General features: G+C 38.1%; 1 protein-coding gene across 2 annotated transcripts; it reads left to right on the plus strand.

Moving 5' to 3' along the window:
- Window positions 1-2,630: 2,630 nt before the first annotated feature.
- LOC146629382 (interleukin-1 beta-like) lies at window positions 2,631-21,039 on the plus strand. Of its 2 annotated transcripts, XM_085358551.1 has the most exons (6): window positions 2,631-2,753; window positions 3,208-3,250; window positions 11,321-11,507; window positions 19,526-19,690; window positions 20,100-20,239; window positions 20,700-21,039. In XM_085358551.1, exons 1-6 carry the CDS (start codon window positions 2,719-2,721, stop codon window positions 20,898-20,900), a joined length of 771 nt encoding a protein of 256 aa, XP_085214677.1. In that variant the 5' UTR covers window positions 2,631-2,718; the 3' UTR covers window positions 20,901-21,039. The 2 variants fall into 2 exon arrangements, with proteins under 2 accessions (XP_085214677.1, XP_085214678.1); XM_085358552.1 differs by lacking the exons at window positions 2,631-2,753; window positions 3,208-3,250 and adding an exon at window positions 9,633-9,831.
- The last annotated feature ends 1,050 nt before the right edge of the window (window positions 21,040-22,089 follow it).

Here is a 22,089-nt window from a genome sequence, read left to right on the forward strand (position 1 = left end):
GGTTGTGGTGGAGCGGGAAGAGGGAGGCAGCTGGAGATGGGGAGGGAAGGAAGGGAGGGGCAAGTGACCCCTCCCTGGGGCCAGCTCCCCCGCTGACCCCAGTAAGCACCCCCATACTCCGGAAAGGGGGCCTGTATGTATATATATATATATATATATATATATATATATATATATATATATATATATATATATATATATATATACATATATATATATATATACATATATATATATATATATATATATATATATATACATATATATATATATATATATATATACACATATATATATATACACATATATATATATACACATATATATATATACACACATATATATATATACACATATATATATATATATATATATATATACACATATATATATATACACATATATATACACATATATATATATACACATATATATATATATATATACACATATATATATATATATATATATATATATACACACACATATATATATATATATATGTGCCTGGAACGGTGACCCTGCAATCGGCAGTAAAGTCAAAACCTGGTCACCTGTACTAAACTGCTGCTCTTCAGAATGCCGGTCATAAAAATACTTCATCTTGACCTGAGCCTTTTCAAGGTTCTGTTTGGCCAACTGACCTGCCACATACAGTCTGTGCCGAAAACCATTAACATAATCTATCAAGTTCACTGGTGGTTCACCTGACAACCACTTATCGCACAGCACTGTCAACGGTCCCCGAACTTTGTGGCCAAAGACCAAGTCATTTGGGCTAAACCCAGTACTCTCCTGGCACACTTCACGCGCTGCCAACAGAAGCCACGGTAAACCTTCCTCCCAGTCACTCCTCATTTCGGTGCAATAGGCACGTAACAAGGACTTCAGTGTTTGGTGGAAGCGCTCTAAAGCACCTTGGCTCTGTGGATGATAAGGAGAGGCTTTATTATGCACAATATTCAACAGCTTAAGAACTTGTGCAAATAGATGTGACGAAAAGTTTGATCCCTGGTCACTCTGAATAATCTTCGGTATGCCAAATACAGAAATAAACTGTGTCAAAGCCTTCACCACAGACTTAGCTGTGATGGTACGCAACGGATATGCAGCAGGATAACGCGTAACCTGGCACATTACAGTTAACAGATACTCCGAACCAGATTTTGATCGAGGAAGAGGGCCCACACAGTCAATGATCAAATGTTCAAATGGGTTACTCACAGCAGGGATGGGACAAAGTGGAACAGGTTTAATAGACTGATTTGGCTTACCTACAATTTGGCAAGTATGGCAGGTCTTAATGTAAGCTGAAACATCACGCTTAAGACGTGGCCAAAAGAAGTAGCGCAAGATGTAATTATAAGTCTTCGTCACACCCAAATGTCCAGATTTGTCATGAGAACACTTCAACACCTCGTCACGGTATTTAGTTGGAACCACAATCTGGACAACTGGACTCCCAACACAGTCCAACCCTTGCGGAATCCACCTACGGACTAGTACCTCCTTCTGCAGAAAATAACCAGAGGCCGCACTTCTAGCGTCATCACTAGGTTGCACTTTGTGAAACAGCTCAGTCAGTGAAGCATCAGCACGCTGTGCCTGAATTAACTCTTGCTGGGAAACTGACAAATGTTCAGGAACAATCAAGTCTGGTTCAACCTGACACTCTTCTGCTTGAGTTACAGGCTCTGCATCCCTTTTAGCTGCAGCCCTCGTAACAGCACAAGCTGCAAAGTCAGAAAAACCCTGTTCACACTCATGGGACTCATTCAGAACTCTAGATTTAACAGGTAAAGAATTGTTGTGGGCAGTCTGAGGTACACCTGTGCACTACTCATGATGTCAGATCAGCATCTTGATGTGGCACACCTGTGAGGTGGGATGGATTATCTCAATATAGCAGATGTGCCCACTACCACACATTTGGACTGATTTGTGACCACTGTTTGGGAGGGATGGTTATATTGTGTATCTGGAATGAATTTTAGGTCTCTACGTCCATCCCATGGGGAATGGGAGCAGTAACAATGGTGTTGCGTTTATATTTTTGTTGAGTGTATATATGTGTGTGTATATATATATATGTGTGTGTGTGTATATATATATATATGTGTGTGTGTGTATATATATATGTGTGTGTGTGTATATGTGTATGTATATATGTATATGTATATATATGTATATGTATATATATATATGTATATATGTATATATGTATATACATATACATATATGAGCAATGTTTGTCAAACAAGTGTGACAAACATACAAAAAATAGGAAATCGGGAAGGGGGAAACCCTTTTTCACATTTTTAGACACATTTTTAGTAGACATCAAAAGTCCCACAAACATTAAGTTATGGATTTTTTCCTCTAGTTTTGTTTAAATAGTTGTGTAAAATGGGGAAAAAAACATCAACCTTTCACCTGAATTAATGCAACTTTTTCCTCCTCACTGTGTGTCTAGAAATGAGTAGCATTAGGCAGAGAGCATATTCTTTCCATTTCCCCTGTAACAAAATTGCAGCAGTGTGGTTTCTGATGACATAAAGAAAGAAGGTCCACCTCTAGCCGCATAAAGGAAGCTGCTCACACACAGGACTGTCATTCAACTTGCAGTGCAACAAGTGACACTAATTACTTAAAACGCTCGCAAAACCTGGACAGAGAACTTAAAAAAAAAATCCCAATTCAGCAATTTACTTCGCAACTATGTGTGATTTTGATCTCTCTCAAGCTCTGGACTGGTAAGTACAAGAAGTTCTATTCAGTTAAATTTATTTTAAATTTAAGCCAAAAGCTAATGCTTTTACTAAAACTATCATAACAACATAATGTGATTTTTACGTGATTATGGATATGTTAAGTAAAATTCTAAATGTTTTATGCTTTTGATCTCAAACCAGTAGCTAAGGGTGGAGTTTCCCAAAAGCATTTGCAATTATAGAGTTACATCCTGGGTTATTGTTTGTGAAAAGGGAACAGCTCCAGTCTGGCAGCATGTTTCGTTTCCCATTCCCTCACTGTAATCATATTGTACTTGCATTCTGTGTCTAAATACATTGCTTGACAAAGCATGGTGTTCACATTACAACAGACATTTGTGTATATAGGTATGTAGGCTGATATTGATAATTATATACAGTTATACGTGTTTTTATTCCATTCAGTGTCTTAAAAATGTTTTATTTCATATTTCAGCTCACCTGAAGAAGGAATTGAATCTGCCTGCTTTGACATGAAGGTAAGATTTTTCCCTTCCATAACTTTTTCATCTAATATCTTTACACTGTCACACACACATACATTCAATAACATTTAATTTAAATGGAGTTTTTAAACAAATTTTACTATTTCATGAAAAATATCATCTTATTTTGAATTTGATGCCAGTAAAATGTTCCAAAAAAAATTGGGTCAAGGGAAGCAAAGGCTAAAAACGTGTGGCAGGGTGTGGTCTGTAGCACCGTATCTGGCTGATACACCGAAACTGCATCAGCTCATCACACTTCCCCTGCATTCAAGTCTTTGCTGGGTCCTGACTGTGTTGTTTTAGTTGGTGTGTATGTTCGGCTGCAAGCTAAAAAGCTGCAGCCGTGTCTGTAAAACAAAGACCGTGAACAGTGGCGGTCCTAGCCTGTTTGGCGCCCAGGGCGAACACTCCCTCTGCCCCCCCCCCCCCCCCGCCAAACACACACACACACACACACATAAAACATATTAAGGATTATGCATTAACATAAAACTGTTGTCGGAACCATACTGAATTTCACCAGAGAAACACACACATATGAAGAGAGAGAGAGTGTGCATAGTATGCAAACAGCCACCAAACAGCCATCATAATTCATCATACAATGAGAATAGAACAAATCAACAATTGACAATGACTAATTAATATTAAAATCTGTAACATAATGTATTGTTTGGAGTTTAGTCTGTTACTGTTACTATTTTTACCATTTCTTCTTGGAGCAACCCACATTTCCTTAGGGATTAATAAAGTATTCTGATTCTGATTGTTTCAGGATACATGACTTGCCATGATCCAATGACACATCTGGTTACCTGTATCTTTTGCGCGTTTCTCCTCCTCTTCTTTTTTCTTTTTTCTAAACTGAAGACATGATGGCTTTGAACTTTTCTTGTCCATCTTCCATTGGTTTTAATTTTACACTACAGTATGAACACCCATCCCCCAACTCAGGGATCACCCCAACATAACCTAATAAACCTACACCTTAGTTCATTTTGTCTAGGGTTTATTTCGAGGATTTCGCACAACCCAGGATTCCAATCATGAATACATAATGGGCTTGGATTTACAACATTATGAATGAAATGTGGTCTACTTGGAAGCAGCAGGGCTCTCCTCCCCTTTCGACGGGTTGTGTGTGAGATTTTAAATTATCAAACTGTAAATTATGAATTTTAAATTGTTATTGATCCCTTTATCGCGGGGGCAATAGTCCTAAAGTGTATATTTATTTTCTTACTCTTCTTGTTTGTTTAATTGCACTGCTGTAACTGGAGCCTCGTCGTCTTGTAAGCAAGTAAAACTTTATTTATATAGCACCTTTCAAGATAAAAATCACAAAGTGCTTCACAGAAGCTAAAACCTAAAAATAAAAATCAACTAAAAGCAAGTTTAAAAAGATGGGTTTTTAGCTGTTTTTTAAAAGTGACCACTGAGTCCACAGATCTCAGGCTCAAAGGGAGGTTCCACAATCTGGGGGCCACAGTTCCAAAAGCTTTGTCGCCTTTTGTCGCAGCAAGCAAGCCCTGGTCACATGACCTCAGGGACCTGCTGGGAATGTATGGATGCAAAAGTTCACTTATATATGTTGGTGCTTGTCCATGCAGGGCCCTGAAAGTCAAGGTCAAAACCTTAAACTGGATCCTGAATTTAACGGGGAGCCAGTGCAGCTGAATCAGCAGGGATGTGACATGGGAAAACTTGGAGGACTTGGTCAGAAGCTTTGCAGCAGCATTCTGAACAACTTGCAGACGATCCAAAGAGGCTTTACATAAACAAGTAAACAAAGAATTACAGTAGTCCAGACGAGATGAAACAAATGCATGAATGACAATTTCTAATTCGGAGCGCGATACAATGGGACTCAGCTTAGCAATGTTTCTCAAATGATAAAAACAGGAGCGAACCAAAGATTTTACATGGGCATCCAAAGTCAGAGCTGAGTCAATACTAACACCAGATAGACGGTTTTGCAAATGTAGCAAGTGGACCCAAGTTTTCCATAACACTAGGTACAAAAGTTTTAGGAGCACAAACAAGAACTTCAGTCTTCTCCTCATTTAGTTGAAGAAAGTTTCCAGCCATCCAACATCTAATGGAGTCTATGCACTTGTGCAAAATTTGTAGCTTGGAAACATCATGGGGCTTAAAGGAGATATATACCTGAATATCATCAGCATAGCAGTGATACGAAATGTCCTTAAAAGTGCTCAATAAGTGTTGAAGAGGAAGTAAATACAGTAAGAACAATAAAGGCCCCAAAACTGAACCTTGTGGCACACCATAGGCAAGAAAAGTAGAAGAGGAACTGTACTTAGAGGTAGCCACAGAAAAGGATCGTTCATGCAAATAGGATTCAAACCAGTCCAAAGCAGCCCCTGATATACCCACCCAGTCTCTCAGCCTATCTAGCAGAATATGATGGTCCACAGTATCAAAGGCGGAGGTCAGGTCCAACATCAACAGAACGGAGCATTCTCCTGCATCACATCTCATTAAAATGTCGTTGGAGACTCTAAGAAGTGTAGTTTCAGTAGAGTGAGCTCTACGAAAGCCAGATTGGAATTTATCCAGAATGCTGTATTCATCTAGAACAGCTATAAGCTGCTTAGCCACAACCTTTTCTAAAATCTTAGAAATGAACGGTAATTTTGAAATCGGTCTGTAGCTACTGAGAAGAGAAGCATCAAGCTTAGGTTTTTTTAACAGTGGGTGAATAACAGCATTCTTACAATAAACAGGGACCTGACCAGAAACCAGTGAGGTATTAATAATTGTGAGCACACAGGGACCAATAGACTGAAAGACATTTTTAAACAAAGATCCAGGTAAAATATCAAGAGAGCAGGAGGATGCTTTCATTGAATTAACCAACTTGACCAGCTCAGGTAAGGACACAGGTAAAAATCTTTCTAAAATTACAGGCCTAGCTTGAGTTGGAGCAGACAAGAGAGACACAGAAGGAGAGATACTGTTCCTCACGTTACTGACTTTTTCAACGAAGAAAGAAAGAAATTTTTCACAATCTTCATTTGATGAAATTGGGACAGCAGGTGGAGCAGGAGCAACAATATCACTAATGGTGTCGAATAGTACCTTAGACACTAAGTCTGAGAAATAGGCCGCCCTCGCATCTCGAACTAAAGTGTTAAAAGAGACTAAAAGTTCCTTTAGATAAAGGAGATGGACATGCAAACGCGTTTTCCTCCATAAACGCTCAACCTTACGGCAGCAACGCTTTAAGAAGCGAATGCTGTCATTTAACCAGGGAGACGACTTTGAAACCGGAGCTAGTCAAACTTTGACAGGACAAACATTGTCTAAAATACAAAGACAATGATTATTAAAAAGATTTGTTAAAAAATGAACATCATTATAGGGAGATAAAACTAAATTAAAAGCATCGGAAAATTTAACAGCACTAGAGGAAGTTAAGATGCGAGAGCTAACCACGTGTCGAATAGGAGAGAAGGACAAATGAAAAGACAGATTAAAAAGAATACAATGATGATCCGAAATAAAAATGTCCTCAGTACAAATAAAATCAATGTTTAAACCTAAAGTAAAAACAAGGTCCAGTGGTGTGTTCTTTGGTGTGTGTGGGACCAGACACATGCTGAGTAAAATGAAAAGAATCCATGACGCTAAGGAAACCTCTGGCAAAGAGGTCAGAGTCATCATCAACGTGTATATTAAAATCCCCGACTATAACCAGTCTGGACAGCTTCAAAGTCGAGGATAAAAAGTCACTGAACTCCTTTAAAAACATAGTGTTTAGGCCAGGTGGACGATACACTACAGCGCAGTAAAATGGATCTTTATTTCCAATTCTAACCAGCTGTAGTTCAAAGGATGAAAAATGTCCGACCAACACTGCGCGACAGTAAAACCGGCTTCCAAACACCGCAGCGACACCTCCTCCTCGACCCGACGTCCGAGGCTGGCTGATGAATGAGTACCCACTCGGACAGAGTTCAATGAAGGATGAAAAGTCACCATCGCGCTGCCAGGTTTCGGTTAGAAATAAGAAGTCCAGTTTCTTGGAAAGAATAAAATCGTTCAGCAGGAACGTTTTATTAGTCATTGATCGAGCGTTGAAAAGCGCCACTCTCAGCGAAGTAGAAGACATATTATTAACAGAAGCGGCCCGATTTAGGGGACGAAGAAACAGAGAGTTTGATCCGCGACGTTCATAAATTCCACTCACCGCGGGGATGGAAGGCCAAACAACAGGAGAGTCTGGATGAACACTCCTGAGGTAGCGCCGTCTCATAGATCCAGGCACAGTTAGTCCCCGCTTCCAGAACAGTCTGAGTTTTACCTGGACACCTGCTCTTTTTCCTCTCCTTCTCCGTGACTTGCGCGGACACAGAAAGGCGCCACTGATGACACCTAACGAAGATCCAGACACCGGTGTCGGCAGCGGAGGATGGAAAATACCGCAGGAGGATAAGGCATCTTGACTTATCATAGAGGATCGGATGGATAATAGCGTCAGGCGATCATAGACAAGGGCAGCCAACACATTAGTGACAAAAAGCGAAAGCAAAAAGGCCGAAAAAAACAGCACAGAGAAACCACGGCCGGTGTTCCAGATCTACTGGCGTTTAGATCAACTGGCGTTGGTCGAACAGATGTGTGGCAGTCTTGCGTTTCAGGAGCTGCTACCGACAAACCAGCAAAAAAAACGCCAAATGTGTCACCTGTGACACTTGTGAGGTTGTCTCAAACACACTCCGTCAGTCTTGATGCTGTTGAACAACAAAATGTTTAAAAATGTGGCGAGTTTACCTGGTGATATCCTCATGCGTGACGCGATCGCGAAAACAGCAAACAAGTAACACCACGCCGTTGTTGTTCACAGGACAGCAAGAGTAAACGATCGGGAGACTGTTGTCGTCGTTATCGTTCCCCTCGCACGGTTTATTTCTCCGAATTCAGCGTTTTTGCTTCACAACTACAGCGTGCAGTTTACTTTGTGCACTAACATGGACTCGAGTCAACCAGCGCCACCTCTGGCCAAGTGCCACAGCCTACAGCCAGATCAACCTGTGACACACATCTGCACCACGTTTGAATTCGTGTCATGCACATTTGTACCTTTCAATTGTGTCTGTTTGTGCGTCATGCAAATAAACCTTTGAAATGAATGAAATGATATCATGTATTTATTATCAGCCTACATTTGTACAAAATGCCAAATGACATACACATAAGAATCACCATCCTGATATCAATACTTTTGCCCATACGAAAAATGTCGTGAACACACTAATATTTCACCAGTGTTGTAACATCACATGTCGTTAGCATAGTCTGCCTGTGTCTTCCCTCTGCAAACAAACATGTTAGAGTTGGTTGTGATATACAGTCTGCATAAGTGTGGTCAATCTAATAAACATTTATAAGGAGATGGCAGTTACTGTGAATGTACAGCAGTTACACAGTGATTAGTAATAAACATTCAGACAATGACCCTGACAATCTCATTCAATCTTGCAGATTGCACCTTCTGTGGAAAGTGGTACCACACGGTGTGTGTGGACTTCCCCTGTGCAGAAGGCGACTACAAATGTCGTGGGTGCTAAATAAACAGAAACAAATGATCCCTGTTGTCTTTGCTTACTGATTGTTTTCAGTGTTGACAATCCACATTGCTGGCATTGCATCTTTCAACATGTTTGTGGGTAGATTTGGATGTACCAGGGGTAAGTGCAGCCACTCAGCCTCTACTCAATGTGATCATAGCAGCAGGTGCAGATGTGTCACAAGTTAATCTAGTAGTGGCCTATGGTCATGTGTTAGTGGTGGGAACAGTCATATCCACTCACTCTCACTGGCTGTTTATTACTAATCACTGTGTAACTGCTGTGAATTCACAGTAACTGCCGTCTCCTTACAAATCTTCATTAGATTAACCACACTTATACAGACTGTATATAACTCCAGCCATGTTGATGAATTGCCTATATTGGCTGGAAATATTCATTTTCAGGGAAAAGACACAGACAGACGATGCTTACAGGATGTGATGTGACAACACTAATGAAATATTGATGTGTCATATTTGTCCAAGGTGTATTTCATTGTTATGGAAAAAGAGAATATTAAAATCATGATGACCAATTGGAGTGGTGATTTCTATGACTTTGTGTATATAATTTGGAATTTTGTACAAATGTAGGCCAATAAGGAATATATGATATCATTTCATTCTTTCCAAAGGTTTATTTGCATGACGCACAAACAGACACAATTGAAAGGTACAAATGTGCATGACACGAATTCAAACGTGGTGCAGATGTGTGTCACAGGTTGATCTGGCTGTAGGCTGTGGCACTTGGCCAGAGGTGGCGCTGGTTGACTCGAGTCCATGTTAGTGCACAAAGTAAACAGCACGCTGTAGTTGTGAAGCAAAAACGCTGAATTCGGAGAAATAAACCGTGCGATAACGATAACGACGACAACAGTCTCCCGATCGTTTACTCTTGCTGTCCCGTGAACAACAACGGCGTGGTGTTACTTGTTTGCTGTTTTCGCGATCGCGTCACGCATGAGGATATCACCAGGTAAACTCGCCACATTTTTAAACATTTTGTTGTTCAACAGCATCAAGACTGACGGAGTGTGTTTGAGACAACCTCACAAGTGTCACAGATGACACATTTGGCTTTTTTTTGCTGGTTTGTCGGTAGGAGCTACTGAAACGCAAGACTGCCACACATCTGTTCGACCAACGCCAGTTGATCTAAACGCCAGTTGATCTGGAACACCGGCAGCGGCAAAGCCAAACACAGGCGCCATCATACCGGAAGTGTCTTGTCTCTCTATATACTGGACTGTATGTAGCGGAGATGTCAATAAAGTTTACTTTGACTTCAGCAGCAAGCAGGCGCACCGAGGGCTCTCGCGCTCACTTTCCGCGTATAGAATTTCGAAAAAACATCGGTGCAAATTATTAAGTCTGTATTATAATGTCTGGTGTTTTAGTGTTCGTTAGTTTGTTTTTATTTTGTTTTATTTTGCGAGCTGGTTATTAGATGCTGCTCCAGCCAGCCAGAGAATCCCCCCACCGCCCTGCCCTCTCCTCCCTGTGCAAGCAGCAGGCGCACCTCGCAAACGGAGGGCGATAGAAAATCGATCGGTGCCTATGCCATTCCCAATATGCGCTGGCATGATGTCAGGGCAGCATGAGTACGAGCAATTTTTTTATTTTAATTTTTTGCCCATGCGCGTGATGCCGCCCCCCACCACGATGCCGCCCCAGGCAACCGCCCGTGTCGCTACTATCAAAAACCGCTACTGACCGTGAATAAAGTACGCTGGAAAGCATGAAAATATGGTTGGGTATGCCTTGGATCTATTACAGTGGTGCCAAAACCCAGGATCGGGGCACAACCGTAGCTTGCCTCCACCAGTGTGTGAATGCGAGAGTGAATGAATAGTGGCATTGTAAAGCGCTTTGGGTGCCTTGAAAAGCGCTATATAAATCCAATCCATTATTATTATAGCATTTTATTAGCGCCCATTTCAAAAGCCGGCATCTCTGATGGTATGTGAGCATGTTAATGTCTATGGAATTGGCCTGACTGACTTGAACATCTGCAAAGATACCATCAGTGTTAAAAGGTATACACAGGTTTTAAAGCAACATATGCTCCTATCCATTTTCAAGGAAGGTGAGATATTGTGCTGCCATCAAATTCAAAATGACCATATTTTTTCCTTAAGATGGTACATTTTCTCAGTTAATTCTCAAAATGAAATATTGGTTTATGAGAGTTGCAAAACTTTACATTCTTTTGGGCAGTGTCTAACCTTTTGGGCATTTTTTTGTACTTGCAAGAGTGTACAAAAATTGTGTACAAAAAAGTGTACATAGGCAACAATATATCTAAGTGAGATGTACAGAATAACATTTTTTATGGAGCAATGTTGAGGTTACGTAACTTGTCCTGAGCAGCATTTTTTTTTTGTCTCACTGTAAACTTTGTATGGCATGGATGAGAAGCGGCAGCAGAAGTCTGACTTCTTGTTTTTCTGCTTTGTATTATGCAGGAGGTTGAAAGTGAGATCTTCAGACTTAATGAGGGTTTGGAGCTGATGGTTTCCCACAACAGAAGGACCATGCAGAGTGTGGCTCTTTTAGTGCTGGGGGTAAACAGGATGAAAAAGCCACTTACTCAAAGTGACAGTAAGCTCAGTGATGATGATGTCATGAACATCATAGACAGTGTAGTGAAAGGTAAGTAATAATATTGTTATACAGTTAAAAAGAAATCCTCTTATGGCTTATATAATAAAAATAAAACCACACAGTTACCACACTGCTGTGAAGAAATACAAAATTTCTGCTGTTTAGCCCTTTTAATTGTATTTCTCTTGTTTGGGTACATGATATTCTGGGCAACCACATAAGTAAACTAATGTCTATATTTAGGCACTGTAAAAATGAGACAGTGCTGCCATCACCAGGTCAAATTGGAGATTACTAAATCTGCCCTATATACAGTTATCATACAAAATGCTGTTATTAAAAAAATTGGATCAAAAACACGTTTTAAATAAAAATAGTACAAAAAATGCTTCATTTTCATAGTCCCACTGAAAATTAAAAGCAACAATTTAATAAATATAATTCTATCATTTAACACGACTCTTATTATCATTGTGTTTTTTCCCCTCATTTGCTTGTTCACAAAAGAACAATAATTAAAATAAGTCAGACATTATTGTTTGCCAAATAATTTTGTAGCAGTATCTGGCTTAAGCATACTGATCACATCATACTGATGTGATTACTGATGTATTTTTTTCTTTACTGAGAACAAGCTGGAGCAGCTCATTTACTATATTAATATGTCAAACATCAATGACAGCTATCAATTTATAATTGAAACTAAAGTGCAACTAGAAAAATTTGCATTTCCTGCGAAAATGCTGTGAGGATGCTTGAAACTAGCTGAAAAAGCTGAAAATTTGCAGAAATTGTAAAAACTTTGCAGAAGCAAAGGAACTTTGCTAAAATGGAATAACTTAGCAGAACTGCAATATCTTAGAGGAAACATAATACTTGGCAGAAATGCAATAGCATAGCAGAACTTAGCAGAAATATTGTAACTTACCAGAAACATGATAACTTCTCAAAAATACAAAAATTTAGGAGAAATAGTATAAGATAACAGAAAGAATATATTTAGCCAAAAATACTCGAACATTACAGAAACACTATGATTTAGAAAAAAAAGTACAACATAGCAGAAATACTGTGATTTACCAGAGACACTGTGATGAAGTATGAATATTGTAATTTTAAATTAATACTATAATTTGACAGAAATACTATCATTTGGCAGAAATACTATGTTTCAGCACAAATACTCTGGTTTAGCACAAATATTATAACATAGCAGAAATACAATTATATAGCAGAAATGCTATATTTAGAAAGAAAAATATAATATAGTAGAAATAGTATGATTTAGCAGAAATACTGTAATCAGCACATATACTGTAACATGACAGAAATTCCTCCACTTAGTAGTAATACTATAACATAACACAAATGTTATGATTTGGCACAAAAACCATGATTTGGCAAAAATACTATGATTTAGCAGAAATACTATGATTGAGCAGAAGTACTAAGATGTAGTAAAAGTACTTTGATTTAACAGAAATACAATTATGGAGGAGTAATACTTTAAAGTGGGAGAAATATTGATACACACAGACATACACAGAGCCTAAAGGGAACAGTATTTGTGCCATGGAGTGCTAACAAGAATGTGAGGTCCATATTAGAAAAGCTGGTAAAATCATAAAAGTTTGCAGAATACTGTAAAAGGCTTTCTCTCTCTCTCTCTCTCTCTGTGTGTGTGTGTGTGTGTGTCTCGCACACACACACACACACACACACACACACACACACACACACACACACACACACACACACACACACACGGCGAGAGAAGCAAGTTTCTAGGTCAGTCAAGCAGCCTGGGAGCAGCTAAATTTGAATCCACCAATCAGAGAGGCTGTGTACTTTTTCCCGCCAAAACAGGTGCACAGAGACAGGATTTTTGTAGTCTATTTCTCATAGTGAGGATTCCCCTCAAACAAATGACCATAATTTCCTAACCGTAGGGGCTAGAACGGTCATTCTTACACAGTTTTGTTCAGAAGAGATGGGGGAATCGTCAAGTGTTGACAATTTATCATTAAAATATGGATTTTTAGAGATATATGACATGGATGACTTGTTGGCTTAGAAGTAGGGTTGCCAACCGTTCCTTAAAATACGGAATCGTCCCGTATTTAGAAACAAAAGTACACGTCCCGTATTGAACTAATAAAGGACGCACTTTGTCCCGTAATACAGTGAGGATCAAAAGTAGTCTATAACTTTTAATGGAATTAACGCTTTGTTTGAAAACATAATTCCCAGCCCCTCTCCTGCTTTGTGACCAATGAGCTGACAGCACACTTATGACAATTCGAGTATGACAATTCAGATTACCGCTCATCGAGGAAAGGTCGCTTGAAATACCGGAAGACAACAGGTGACCACAACAAGAAGCACCATAACTGATTAGAGGCGAAGCAAAAACTGCCTTGACTTGCCCTCAAACAACACTTTCTAACTCTAAATCTATTTGGAGTATCAATATCATTCTTTCACCGTAAGAGACAGCAGGCTTTGGCGAACAGTCATGGAAATTTTCAGGTCTCTGTGGAAATCCAACAAAAAGTTATGACGAGAGAAAAAAGTGGTTCATTTCCAGAGTTTGAAATCTGAAGAAATCGGAGCGAAGGACGAATTTCCTACCCTCAAACAAGTCTAACTCATTTCAGAACGGTAATAGGTGAGAAAGAAATTCTTGAATTGTGAGCGTCAGGAGTGTCTGAAGATATACTGGGACAAGCCTCATGTCTTAACTTTGTTTCGTTAAGGAGATATGACGATTCGAATATGCCTCTCATTACAGAAATAAAGCGGTGATTTTGAACAAACTCTCCATTGACTTTCTATGGAGAGTTTTGCGACTTTGTGTTGGTCTGAGGAGATTTGCAAAAATTCTATAAATCCCACAACAATGATAGTGACATTTCCTGAAAGCCAGCAAAAATACCTACATTTTGATGTATAATGAGTGAAAATTGAGCAAGTAGCAAGAAGTTGTTCGGACATGAAGAGAAGACTGCAAAACCTTCAGTGGCACACTGGAAGCCAAGAGCATAGCAACCATAACAACGCATGTATTTTGTGAAAAATCACAATTTTGCAACTCAAAACTTTAAGAGGGATAAAAGTAAAACGGTAAAAGATTTGAAAAAGCTGATTTATACCTGAATAGCCCAATAATTTGAGAACATTTTAAAGTTTGAATGGTTGTTCTACGTGAAAATATGAGGAAGTAGTTAAGTTTCAAAAACAAGCAAATTTTAGCAGAATTGCAGAAGTTTCCCATTCATTTCAATGGGACAAATTAAGCTTAATATTTTAAAAAGTATAATAGTGAAAAATACCAAAAGACATAGCCATCATTAGCAGAAATAGCAGAATAGTTTAAAATTTGAAAGGTGAAAATCGGCTGAAAATTGTGGAAGTAGTTAAGGCTACGTTCACACTGCAGGTCTTAATGCTCAATTCCGATTTTTTGATCAAATCCGATTTTTTTGTCTGCTCGTTCACACTACAAATAAAATGCGACAGCAAACGCGCTCTAGTGTGAACGCTCAAAGCGGCCCGCATGCGCAAAAGAAGATGTCACACACAACGCGCTCTGTTTAGACCCAGAGCCAACAGTATTGTTTGACTGATGGCCCTTAATATAAAGACTTCGGACTTCACGTTTCCCAATTTTTGCTTTAACTTATTTTGTTATTTACATAATAATGTAAATAACCTAATAATGATCCTTATTGCTGTTTAAGAGAGGAGCGGTGCTTCAAAGGATAGCTGCAGATTTCTGTCAGAATCTGCAGATTATACAGTACAAATAAAATGTTTACGTTGTCTTCCCAACAGTTTCACTGACATCTACACTGGATGGCCAGGAAGCGTTCGCGATGTCTTCTCGGGCGCTTCTCTGGCGCTGATAATTGGCTTCAGTCTTGTGTCGGTGACGTAAAAGGCGGATTTAATGCGACTTGACTGTTCAAACAGCAGTCGCTTTCTGAAACATCGGATATGTATCGGATTCAGTACCACATACGAAAGTGACCCAGATCGGATTTGAAAATATCGGATTTGCGCCGTTCACACTGTCATACCATGATCGGATATGGATCGCATACACAGCAAATTCAAAAGTGTTAAATGTTTTGGTGTTAATAGTCTTCTTGCAAAAGTAGAGTTAATTTTACTCTAAGTAGAGTCACATTCTTTTAATGTAACTCTGAGGTGTAAAATGATAGTAGTTAAAATCGAGTGTTAAAAATGAGTGTTTCTCTGTCAAATCTGGAGGTGTTACAATGGAAACATTAACTCTTGACCTCTTAACTCTGAACTCCTACAGGGGCTATGACACCAACAGAGTAAATTCACAGACTCCGCCCCCAGCACAGCTGCAATCGAAGCTGAAGTGAAGCCGTTTCAGAACATTTTGCTCTACATATTTGAGTTGTTTGCCATGCTTGGTAAGTCATTTTTTCAAAGATTGTTTCAATTATTATTATGAGCTTTTACTTCTGTGGCTCTTTGGAGTTGAGACAAAGCTGTGTGAAAGGCATTAGCCATGTTGCTCGCTGATAGCATAATATTCTGTTTTAGCTAGCTGAAAGGTATTGTTTGCGGGCAAATACCACAGCCTTGAAAAAAAGCTTGCATGTGAATTTTCAGTCAAACTTTTGGTCAAATACACCTAAAACAATGTCTAGAATGTGAAATGTTGGTATAATGGTGCTACTTGAAGCCTGAAAACGATCGCCCATAAAAAAAAAAACGAGCAAACAGCAGTAGCTGACGTCCTGACTGGATTCTACGTTAGCATAGATCTCTCCAGAGTTTTGTGCACACGGTTTAGGTAAAAATGAAAAAGGTTGAGGTTTTACATTTAGTTCAGTATTACCTGTTGCCTGTGTCTTTGTCTTTTGGGAAAATACTTTACACAAGTAATGGCTCAAAGAGGATTCCTTTTTTTTTTTTTTACTGTGCTGCAATTGTTTACTGGATTATTTATGCCATTAATTAGTGTCAACTAATTTTTATTCAATCTCCGCACAGGATATGCTTGTGAAGATGGAATATGGGGGAGAGCAGAAGTGCGTTGAAGTTCCACAAAGGGATGAATGAAGGACATGCATATTGTATTGAAGAAATAAGTGATGAGAATGCTGTTATTTGCATTTACCATGTCAGACCTTTTGATAAACAAAATTCTAATGAAAGTGAGAACATGTATACTGTTACATCTTTCAGAAAATGTTTTGAAATTGTGGTGCACAGTTCAGAATAAATGTTTTTCAAAAACCATTGCATCTTTTTAGTAAATGTTTATTTCCAAAAGAAATTTCTAGAAGTTCAGAACAGTAAAATTCCCGCTTTTTAGAATGAATTAGAAGATAACGTAGTTAAACTAAAATACTCTTTGAGAGTTAATATATAAACTCTTAACACCAAGTGTTAAATTATCAACTCCAGACAGATTTGGTGTTTAACACTAAATCAGAGTTAACGTACCAACTCTCCAAAAAGAGTTAAATTAACACTCTCTGGTGTGGACCCATATAGACACTTTAATAGTGTTGAAATCAAATCCGACAGTGTTAATTTGGACATGCTGGATTTGCTGTGTAGGGTCAAAAAAATCGGATTTGATGCACTTTCGCCTGCAGTGTGAACGTAGCCTAAGTGCCAAAAAGTGTACGGAAGTTCCAAGAGGAACTCAATCCACACAAATATCCAGCATATATTCTGCTAAAATTTGCTTGTTTTTGAAACTTAACTACTTCCTCATATTTTCACGTAGAACAACCATTCAAACTTTAAAATGTTCTCAAATTATTGGGCTATTCGGGTATAAATCAGCTTTTTCAAATCTTTTACCGTTTTACTTTTATGCCTCTTAAAGTTTTGAGTTGCAAAATTGTGATTTTTCACAAAATACATGCGTTGTTATGGTTGCTATGCACTTGGCTTCCAGTGTGCCACTGAAGGTTTTGCAGTCTTCTCTTCATGTCCGAACAACTTCTTGCTACTTGCTCAATTTTCACTCAACTTCCACAAATTATACATCAAAACGTAGGTATTTTTGCTGGCTTTCCGAAAATGTCACTATCATTGTTGTGGGATTTATAGAATTTTGGCAAATCTCCTCAGACCAACACAAAGTCGCAAAACTCTCCATAGAAAGTCAATGGAGAACTTGTTCAAAATCACCGCTTGATCTCCTTAACGAAGCAAAGTTAAGACATGAGACTTGTCCCAGTATATCTTCAGACACTCCTGGCGCTCACAATTCAAGAATTATTTTCTCACCTATTACCGTTCTGAAATGAGTTAGACTTGTTTGAGGGTAGGAAATTCGTCCTTCGCTCCGATTTCTTCAGATTTCAAACTCTGGAAATGAACCACTTTTTTCTCTCGCCATATCTTTTTAATGGATTTCCACAGAGACCTGAAAATTTCCATGATTGTTCGCCAAAGCCTGCTGTCTGTTACGGTGAAAGAATGATATTGATACTCCAAATAGATTTAGAGTTAGAAAGCATTGTTTGAGGGCAAGTCAAGGCAGTTTTTGCTTTGCTCTACTCAGTTATGGTGCATTAGAAGTCAAATATCTTTAATAATTCATATTTTAATGATAAATTGTCAACACTTGACGATTCCCCCATCTCTTCTGAACAAAACGGTCTAAGAATGACCGTTCTAGCCCCTACGGTTAGGAAATTATGGTCATTTGTTTGAGGGGAGTCGTCATTATGAGAAATAGACTGCAAAAATCCTGTGTCTCTCTGTGCTGCGTGCACCAGTTTTGGCGGGAAAAAGTGCACAGGCTCTCTGATTGGTGGATTCAAATTCAGCAGCTCCCAGTCTGCTTGACTGACCTAGAAACTTACTTCTCTCTCCCTGTGTGTGTGTGTGTGTGTGTGTGTGTGTGTGTGTGTGTGTGTGTGTGTGTGTGTGTGTGTGCATGAGAGAGAGAGAGACCCTCTTTAGGGCAGCATCTCATTGTTGGAAAAAAATATAATATATTCAGACTGGTTGACTGGCATAGACCCTCCGTGTGTGTCTCTCTCTCTCTCTCTGTGCATTTGTGTATACATATTTGATTTTGTGTGTATCTGTTGGCTATTCCTTCTTGTTTTTTAAATTTATTTATATTTCTTTTTTTTTTTTCACAGGTGAACAACAATTAGTTTTGAGGGAACTTAACCATGTTCCGTTTTTTTTTTCAGCTTGTCATCTTACTTTTCCAGTATTTTCACTTAAGTTATTACTATTCTGCTCAATCATAGTATTTGTTCTAAATCATTGTTATTATGCTATATTGTAGTATTTCTGCTAAATCATACTATTTCTACTATATTATATTTTTCTTTCTAAATATAGCATTTCTGCTATATAATTGTATTTCTGCTATGTTATAATATTTGTGCTAAACCAGAGTATTTGTGCTGAAACATAGTATTTCTGCCAAATGATAGTATTTCTGTCAAACTATAGTATTTGTGATAAAACATAGTATTGATTTAAAATTATAATATTCATAGTTCATCACAGTGTCTCTGGTAAATCACAGTATTTCTGCTCTGTTGTACTATTTTTCTAAATCATAGTTCTGTAATGCTTAAGTATTTTTGGCTAAATATATTCTTTCTGTTATCTTATACTATTTCTCCTAAATTCTTATATTTTTGAGAAGTTATCATGTTTCTGGTAAGTTACAATATTTCTGCTAAGTTCTGCTATGCTATTGCATTTCTGCCAAGTATTATGTTTCCTCTAAGATATTGCAGTTCTGCTAAGTTATTCCATTTTAGCAAAGTTCCTTTGCTTCTGCAAAGTTTTTACAATTTCTGCAAATTTTCAGCTTTTTCAGCTAGTTTTTGCATACAGCTTCAGCTTTAAAGCATCCACACTGCATTTTCGCAGGAAATGCAAATTTTTCTAGTTTTTTCTGTGTGTGTGTGTGTGTGTGTGTGTGTGTATTTGTTTTTTTTTTCTTTTTTAGAAAAACAGAAACTGCTGTTTGTCTAGCTTTAGGTGAATAGAAATTTTTGTTGTTTTTCCTTGTTTTGTTTCCTCTGTCTCTTTAGAAACTGTTTGGACTCCCACCCAAGGAATAAAACGAAGGGACTTCCTGCGTGCCAACAGTGAGAAAGCGTTGACACTGTGTGACAACTCTCAGAAAGATCTTGTTCTGTCAGGAGAGTTACAGCTGCAGGCCATCACTCTGCAAGGGGGATATTGCCACCGCAAAGGTACAAACAGGACACAAAATCATTTACATAAGCAGGTATATTAACGTACTGGTACTAAACTTGAGTATTTCAGGTTCATGCCGCTTTATAGTCCTACTCCGCTGAATTTCAGAGATATTATATCTGATGACCCTCAGCTTCAAGGTTGGAAATGTGACATCAGTTTTAACAATCTAATAAAGTTAACCCCCATAAAGAACAGCTGTGTTTACTTCATTAAGTAAAAGCAGGTGTTTGAATGTAAGACTTGTAGTTGGAGCAAGTATGTTTAACCTGTTGGACTTTAGGTAGAGAGTGTTATCCATCCGTCCATCACTACCAACTAAAAACAAATGGCCATTCTGCACAACTTCAGTCTTCCAACTACACACGAGCTCCTGTTCTTACTTTTTTTGTTTCCTTACGTTAGTGAATTTTAAAATGTCCCGGTACATCCCTTTCTCCGTCCCTCCTGGTGACTCTCCTGGTCTGATTGTCGTCCTGTCTATCAACAACAACCTGTACATGTCTTGCCGCATGGAAGATAATAAAGTTGTGCTGTTTCTGGAGGTAAATATAAATTCACATGATGCAATCCCATTTTATTTCTTTTTAGAGAGTATTAAATAGACAAATTCTCCTTGCCTCCAGCCTCCCGTCTTACCCTGTCCTATAATTTTTATCTGAAAATTATAATGGGGATTTAATAGGTCCAATATTTTACTTTATATGTCACACTTTAAGTTGATGTTTATAGGCTTTTACTACTAGTATTACAACTTATACAGGGGACAGTATAAAAAATTTGGTTTTAAAATTATTTACTCTGAGTAGTTTTCCAATAACTTTGACTTACTATGTCTGAACATACCTCACATACCTCTTTAGTGCAAAATGTGGATATTTTTCCTAATGATTAAGTCCCAGTTTTAACTTTCCATAAACATTTTTCTTTTTCATTGGGACGAAATGTGTTTCCATGCATGAAAAAATGACTGGGAAACGTATTCTTTTCATCTCTTTCTGCCAGCAATACCATGATGACATTTTAACCGACAGAGACATGGACCGATTTCTCTTCTACAGGAAAACCACTGGAATTTCTCTAACCACTTTTGAGTCTGTCAAGTTCCGCGGCTGGTACATCAGCACTTCACAACAGGAAAACCAGCCCGTTGAACTGTGTAAGGTGGATGCTGCTAACCGCCTTACAAGCTTCAGAGTAAACTAAAAGATGTTGTAGCACCCACGCATCTGTATAATTTTTGACATAATCACTAGATGAAGCAATTTTATATAGTAATGCCTGAGTCTGTAGTGGCAGTGTTCTGTACTTATTGAAGTAGAAAAGCTTATGACCTAGTGTAACCTATCAAAAGCACTATTACTTTATAATACATTTACTTACAACATACTTAAAAATAAACAAAGAAAAAAAATTGGAAAACACATGCCTTCTTTGTTGGAGAAAATTGTAACAGGATATTCCTTAAAACTACTGATATATTTTCTTTTTTTCTAAAAAGCTATTATCTTTATTTAAGTTTATGCTATTGCTGTGGCTTTTTAGCCATTAATGCTCTGATTTAAGTCTTCTGCAGTTTTTTTGTACTAAGACCTTTAGAGGTTAAGCTTTTCCTTTTCTGATATCAGCTGGTGTTGTGGGTTAAAAAAATACTGTTATATATTTATTTTTTCAATTTCCTCCTTGTTAGCTTGTATTTTGTATTGTTTTAAAACCTCTTTTTGTGAAGAGCCTATATATCTTTAAGAACTTGTAATGTGTCTTCTCTAACCAGTGTAAGGATTTCAGTACCATATTAAAACAAACAAAGAGGGTAGTTTCAACTGGTAGATCCAATTATCTGAGAACAAAAAGTAAAATTAATTAACTGTTTGGTAAGAAAATGGGTTGTGAGAGCCTACTTTAGGAATCTGCCAATAAATAATACCCTAATCTGCTGTACTTCCTACCTACAGATCTTCCTACAAATCTTGGGATATAATTTGGGAAATTACTCTTCATCAGCAATCCATTCACTTGAGCATTGTTGTAAAAGCCGCATTGTGAACTTACAATGAGGCTTTTACAACAATGCCGCATTGTGAACTTACAGCTATGACATTTTCATGTCATAGCTGTTGTAAGCTTTAGGACCAAGTGATAACTGCTACATCTGATTACCTGTGAATTACATATACATTCATTTCTTGGAGAAATGTTGTTTTTGCATTTATTCAGGATTTATTCAAAACATGCCTACAGGAGCCTTTTCTTCAGTACTATGTAAATCTCAAGTGAAGGAAAGAAAAGCATTGTATATGATTGACAGGGTAATTTTTTTTTAAAATTAGGTTTTGTGAAATTATATATACTGATTATGATTTATCTGTATTTTGTTGCACTATATCTTACATTT

The sequence above is a fragment of the Diplotaxodon limnothrissa genome, linkage group LG7 (assembly GCF_057381915.1).
Source record: "Diplotaxodon limnothrissa isolate DT_005_m linkage group LG7, D_limnothrissa_male_GT1.1, whole genome shotgun sequence".
Classification (NCBI taxonomy): Eukaryota; Metazoa; Chordata; class Actinopteri; order Cichliformes; family Cichlidae; genus Diplotaxodon; species Diplotaxodon limnothrissa.

Bases quoted from the DNA above. Each gene is read 5' to 3' on its own strand.
- LOC146629382 (XM_085358551.1), top strand. From the start codon at position 2,719: ATGTGTGATTTTGATCTCTCTCAAGCTCTGGACTG. The intron at 3,251-11,320 runs GTAAGATTTTTC...TGTATTATGCAG, and splicing joins CTGCCTGCTTTGACATGAAG to GAGGTTGAAAGTGAGATCTT. The intron at 11,508-19,525 runs GTAAGTAATAAT...CTGTCTCTTTAG, and splicing joins CATAGACAGTGTAGTGAAAG to AAACTGTTTGGACTCCCACC.